The sequence below is a fragment of the Leptodactylus fuscus genome, chromosome 3, assembly GCF_031893055.1.
Source record: "Leptodactylus fuscus isolate aLepFus1 chromosome 3, aLepFus1.hap2, whole genome shotgun sequence".
NCBI lineage: Eukaryota > Metazoa > Chordata > Amphibia > Anura > Leptodactylidae > Leptodactylus > Leptodactylus fuscus.
The window spans coordinates 201,964,943-201,971,195 of record NC_134267.1 but is presented as its reverse complement, the minus strand read 5'-3'; the positions used below and the strand labels follow the sequence as shown (position 1 = coordinate 201,971,195).

Sequence of the window (6,253 nt, the reverse complement as noted above, 5' to 3'; positions counted from 1 at the left end):
CACTGCGATTGTCACTTTCCTTGACTTAAATAAAATATGTCTAGTTATTCTGACTATTCCATATTCTTCATAAAAAATTTCATATGTTTTATTTTCTTTCTATAGGTTTGTCAAGACATGATGGGAAAATTGAAGACTTCATCTTTAGCTTTGCTATTTGCGGTGTTTTTCTTCTTAATAACTGTGACCATTAAACAGATGCATAAATACACATCAATAAGCCATGTAAGATCACATGTTCCAAATGATGCTGTAAATCCTAAAGTCATCCTCAGTAAAGGAAATGGGATTTTATTTGTGGAGACCACTAATAGAATGGAACCAACATCTTTAATCCTATGTGCAATTGAATCAGCAGCTCGAGCGTATCCGGACAGACCAGTGATATTCTTCATGAATGGGTTAAGTGATATTATTACAGAGGAAGACGAGAAAAACATCAGGAAAAATTTCCCCTCTCTCTCGTCTTTCAATAATGTACATTTCCTGCCCCTAAGGTTTGAAGATCTGTTTACTGACACCCCTCTTCTATCATGGTATCAAAAGGTATGTACAGCCATCTTCTTACAACAAATATATAACAAGTAGTAAACCTTGTATATTAGCATCTAAAGTGTAAGGGTGGACAACTAGTGAAATAGACCCACTGAGTCACTAACAGATTTGGCGAAGGGTGGCTTGTTGACCTCACCTCTACTTCCAACATCACATTTTCCTTCAAGGAAATGTAGACTATCCCACAATTCCCAGGTTGATACCCCCGTCAAGAGGATGAGCTCATTTCCACGTACTAAGACAAATGGCAGGATTGCCCAAGCATGGGTCGAAGCAGTTACGTGTTCCAGCTTGTATTATAATTTAGAGAGGACTCACAATTTGTAGGCTTTAGAGCTCAAATCTCTGAAGATTCATGGTTGGCATAGTGTTTATATAGAGATGTATTTAGTGATTTTCTCAGCACCGTACCTCCCATGAGGCGACCTGAAGCGACCGCTTCAGGCGACGCTATGCCAGGGCCCCGGGGAGGGCGGCATTTTTGCTTACCTAAGCCAGTCCAGGACAAGCTGTCCTGGACTGGCTTAGCGTCACCGTCACCAAGCGGTGGATTGGGGAGGCCCTGTGGATGCAGCGCTGCTCCAGCGGCCTCCCCTCACGCTCAGGCAGAGAGCAGGTCCTCTCCCTGCCTGCTAACGCCGCTCCACCACGCCCCCTTCGCTCTGCCCCCTTCGTTCCGCCCCCTCCTCCTGGGGGGGGGGGGGTCGGCTTTCTGTCGTCCGCCTTGGGCGACAAAAAAGGTAGGTTCACCTCTGGATTTTCTTTCTGGGAACCATGGTACTGCCCAGAGATCTGATGTAGGAAAAGGTGAAGTTGGCCATACCCATTATATAAAAGTCAACCATGTTGCTGATTGATGGATGGTGGGATCATTTATATGATCATATGACCCAGCAAACCCTGAGGCCACTGATTGATCACCACTGAAGTCAAGGGGTAAAGATGGACAAAATTGTAACACTGAACTTACCGCTATATACATATAATCAACTGTCTTATATTATATGTGTCAAGTGTTTCTAACACTAAAAAGTTATGATATTGGTTTGCACATAGCACAGGTCCATCCTTGCCAGCAGGTTTCCTAATATAGATAGAGAAGTGCTTTATACTAATATAGGATGTTTTCCATATTGATGTATAAAAAGAATTTGTGAGTTCTCCTCAGGCCCGGTTCACATCTGCATTCGGATTTCTGCCCGGGGAGACCTCTTGGGGACCCCCCCGAATGGAAATCTATCTGCATAAAACAGTAGTTACCTATAATGGGGTCCATGTGGTTTCCGCTCAGTTTCCGCTCGAAAAATAAGGAGAGAAAAGTGCTGCTTCCAGGACTTTTTCTCAGCATATTTCATGCAGATAGCCGAACGGAATAGCCCGAACACAGATGTGAACTGGGCCTCACATATCCAGTGTATTAAACCTGTGCATTCCACATGATATAACACATGATATCTTTTCTTACAACTCTGAGTTGTTCAGTCCCGGTTTGTTATTCTTCATTGAAATGTATGAATAAATTAAGATGTTGCTATTCCACTTCTCTATGGAGTATTTTCTGATACTGTCTGATATGAGACTATGCCGTGACACTCCGCATTGAAACAAGAAATGGTGCCACATACAGTAGATGTCGATTTCTTCTTACATTACAGGAGGAATAGTAACTGAATAACACAATGCAGAGTTATAAGGACGGATCTTCCAGGTTTATTGTTTAAGGGAAAATTTGGTTATTTACTAAAAACGGATATATCAGGAAATGCTGAGGTCAAAATAAAACATTCAATAGAAATTGCTTTATCTGTCTTTGATCTGATGATTTTATCTTTCTAGGCTAATCCAGCACAGGAGCCCTATTGGATTCATGTTTTATCAGATGCCATTAGATTTTCACTTTTGTGGACATATGGAGGGATTTACATGGATACCGACATCATCACCATTCAGCCTATCTTAATAGACCACTTTGTGGCTGCTCAGACTAAAACTGCCTTTAGTAGCAGCGTGTTTGGACTTTCTCCCCAGCATGCATTAGCTTGGATGTTTATGGAAAACTTCGATGAAAACCAAGGACCAGGAGTTGTAACTCGTGCGTTGAATAAAACATGTGTACACACTAAAATTGATCTTCATCACGACGTAAAGTGTGGAAGTTTATCCTTCTTTTATCCTGACCGTTTTTATCCAATCCCTTATCAGGACAGGGAAAGATATTTCAAGGAATGGGATGATTTTCCAAGTTTTAAAACTTCTTATGGTCTGCACCTCCGGAACATTATGAACACTGCTCAGCAGACCATGGTACCAGGAAGGAACACTCTTGTTGAACATCTATATAAAAACTATTGTCCATCTGTTTTTGAAGCAGAAGTAAAAAAGCAAAAAGGGAATTAGAGAGCAGGACAAAGAGAGACTTAGGCTGGGGTTGAATTTCCTTCGGTGTTTCCATCCACAAGCAGGACTTTTCTCTATGATTTTTTTCTGCATTACAGTCTATGGGGTCCATGTGTTTCAACAGGTAATTGCTTTTTTAGGCAGATTAGCGTTCTGTTTTTTTGGGTCCCCAAGTGGAGTCGAACAGAAAGCTGAATGCTAGTGTGAACCTAGGGTAAGTCATTGTGGAAAATGGAAGTAAAATGGATTAGGAAACAGTCACTATTTTAGTAGGCCATTGCATGTGAAATCTACAGATATGTAAACATATAACTCATCTCCAATTTCATTAGGATTCCAAATAGTCTTAGAAACCAATTCAACACAATGTTGTTGGTCACACAGTTAGTACAGTTAGTAAATGCCATTGTAATGTATCACAGAGCTATAATTGTATAACCTGATACATACATGAACGTCAGTATTTGCTATGGTTCAAACAAATGATACAACTTAGTAGTCTCATGAATACATCTTAGAGGTGACTCCCTCTGTTCTGTATACTCCTCTATGACCTAGAGTAGGCAGCCACAAAGTAAGTAAATCTAACCAGCAGAAACACCACTGGATAGTCTTGGTGAGAAGAATCTACAAACTGGCCAAAGAGACTAGATTTTAGTTCTGTCTTACCTTTCCTCATAACTTAATAAAACTATGGCTTTACTCTGGCCTGTTTTCAAAGGGCCATGTAACTTCATAACTAGAGATGAGCGAACAGTAAAATGTTCGATATTCGATATTCATTTCGAGTAGCCCCTCAATATTTGATTACTCGAATCGAATATCGAATCCTATTATAGTCTACGGGGGAAAAATGCTCGTTTCAGGGGTAGGCAACATTTGATCAAATAGAACTTACCAAGTTCACGAGTGAGGGTCGGGCTGGATTCTCCGAGAAGTCTTCTCCGTGCAGCGTCCCCGCGGCATCTTCCGGCTTTGAATTCACTCTGCCAGACGTCGGGCCTGGGCAGAGCCGACTGTGCATGCCCGCACTACAAGAAAACAGCCATTTTCTTGTAGCGCGGGCATGCGCAGTCGGCTCTGCCCAGGCCCGATGCCTGGCAGAGTGAATTCAGAGCCGGAAGACACCGCGGGGAAGCTGCATGGAGAAGACTTCTAAAGGTAGGAGAAGAACCAGCGTTGATTGGCCGACTGTATAGCATTCGGCCAGTCAACGCTGGTTCTGCATCAAATTTTTCCATTCGAATAGCGAGTAGTATTCAATCGAGTACGAGTATTTCGAATACCTTAGTATTCGATCGAATACCTACTCGATTGAATACTACTCGCTCATCTCTATTCATAACCTACTATATGAGCAATATCACCTCCGCTGGAGCTCCACAAGTCAGACATAGTGGCATATATGGGCTTCAGAGGGCTTTTTGCCCTACTCTAGATCAACATGGTAGGATTATAGGTTGAACTTGATGGATATGAATTTTTTCAATGTTTTTAGCCTTGTACGTACTATGTATTACTATGTCTTTTATTAGATATATCTTTTTTGATACTGTAAGATGCAAATATGCCTTGTACTTCAAAGAGTACAGTGTGTTTTTATTATAATGGTTTTTATTGAAAGTTTTCAAAATACAAGACAAGGGGTCAGTGCAGAAAATATGAAAGGTTTACATGGTACAACAATAGACACATCGAGAAAAATAGATACATATGCTTAATTAAAATAAAACATATGCATGGCACATGGTAGGTATACAATTTAACATGTGACCATATATCCCTATGTAGAGACTCCATGAGCGTAATGACCTGGGGAGAAAAAATATGTATGTAAATTATGGCCGTGAGCCGAAAAACAAATACGAACAACTACAGCAACAATAACAACAAGAAGAACAGTAGACCTATAAACGAAAGGAAGGAAGAGGATTTTTCATAATCTTATCAAAGAGACACAGAAATAAAGTGAGATGAGATGAGACGGTCCACCAGCCAAGAGTATAGCAGGCCCTCCCATGCCAGATGCCAAGTATCTATGGAATTGGAAACCAAGAAATAGAAATTAATGAGTAAGTACGGTATTACAATATAGTCCAGGGGCGCTAGAAAGAGTTCAGCACAGAACAAACACTCTCGATAAGTAAAATCTTTGCAGATATGTGTGATCAGTGAATCACTGGTGGGGGGAAGAATATCAACAAGATCTTCCATTTCTTCCTAAATGTATCTAGATTACCACCGTTGCATGTAAAGATTTATTCAAATTGATAGTTCAGCAATATCATGGAAATAAATTCAGACAGGGATGGGCAGGAGGGATTGGATGTTTTAGGAGGGATTGGATGTTTTATAGCAGATAAAACTGCCTAGCTGCCATAACTCGCTGGGACATTCATTTTCTCACCTTATTGAACGAGCGATAATAGGTTGCTTTCATCAATTTCAAGTGCTTCTCAAACTCTACCAGTAGGTGAGTGCTCAGGTCAGTTCCTGAGCCAAAGTCGCAGTTGTTGAGGAGTATGTTTGCCACAATAAGTGGAATCAACAGGCACATCGTGCACAATATTAAAATCTCCATACACTATGAGCTGACCCTGAGCAATTTTCCAGACTTTCATCGTTTCTGAGTTGAGAAAGTATACCCGAGATGAGTTAGGGCAGTTCACATTTAGAATAGTATAAGGGCAGTTATCAATGAGATAAACAATAGCTGCAGTGCCTTGCGAAAGTATTCGGCCCCCTTGAACTTTTCAACCTTTTGTCACATTTCAGGCTTCAAACATAAAGATTTAAGATTTTAAATTTTTGTGGAAGAATCAACAACAAGTGGGACACAATTGTGAAGTGAAATGAAATTTATTGGATATTTTAAACTTTTTTAAAAAATAAGAATTTGAAAAATTGAGCATGCAGTATTATTCGGCCCCCTTATGTTAATACTTTGTAGCGCCACCTTTTGCTGCAATTACAGCTGGAAGTCGTGGTGAATCACTGTACAAAGACCGGCAGCAGAACCGGCATAGGCCCCGCTCCCATGGAGTAACGCGACGCTCATTCTGACACATAAACACATGTCAGAGTGAGGCACTTCAAAACAGATCCCATTGACTACAATGGGTGCCGGCTTACGTGCGCTACACATTGAAATCAATGGGAGGCTTTTTAACCCATTGATTTCAATGAGTAGCACGCGTAAGCCGGCACCCATTGAAGTCAATGAGATGTGTTTTGAAGCGCATCACTCTGACACATGTTTACGTGTCAGAATGAGCAACGCGTTACTCCATGGGAATGGGGC

At 41.1% G+C, this 6,253-nt stretch overlaps 1 protein-coding gene across 1 annotated transcript; it reads left to right on the top strand.

The window, feature by feature from the left end:
- Nucleotides 1-255: 255 nt before the first annotated feature.
- On the top strand, nt 256-2,952 carry LOC142196926 (alpha-1,4-N-acetylglucosaminyltransferase-like). Its single transcript, XM_075266904.1, has 2 exons — nt 256-546; nt 2,392-2,952. The coding sequence occupies exons 1-2, from the start codon at nt 316-318 to the stop codon at nt 2,950-2,952; spliced, it is 792 nt and encodes a 263-aa protein (XP_075123005.1). The 5' UTR covers nt 256-315.
- Nucleotides 2,953-6,253: the final 3,301 nt, after the last annotated feature.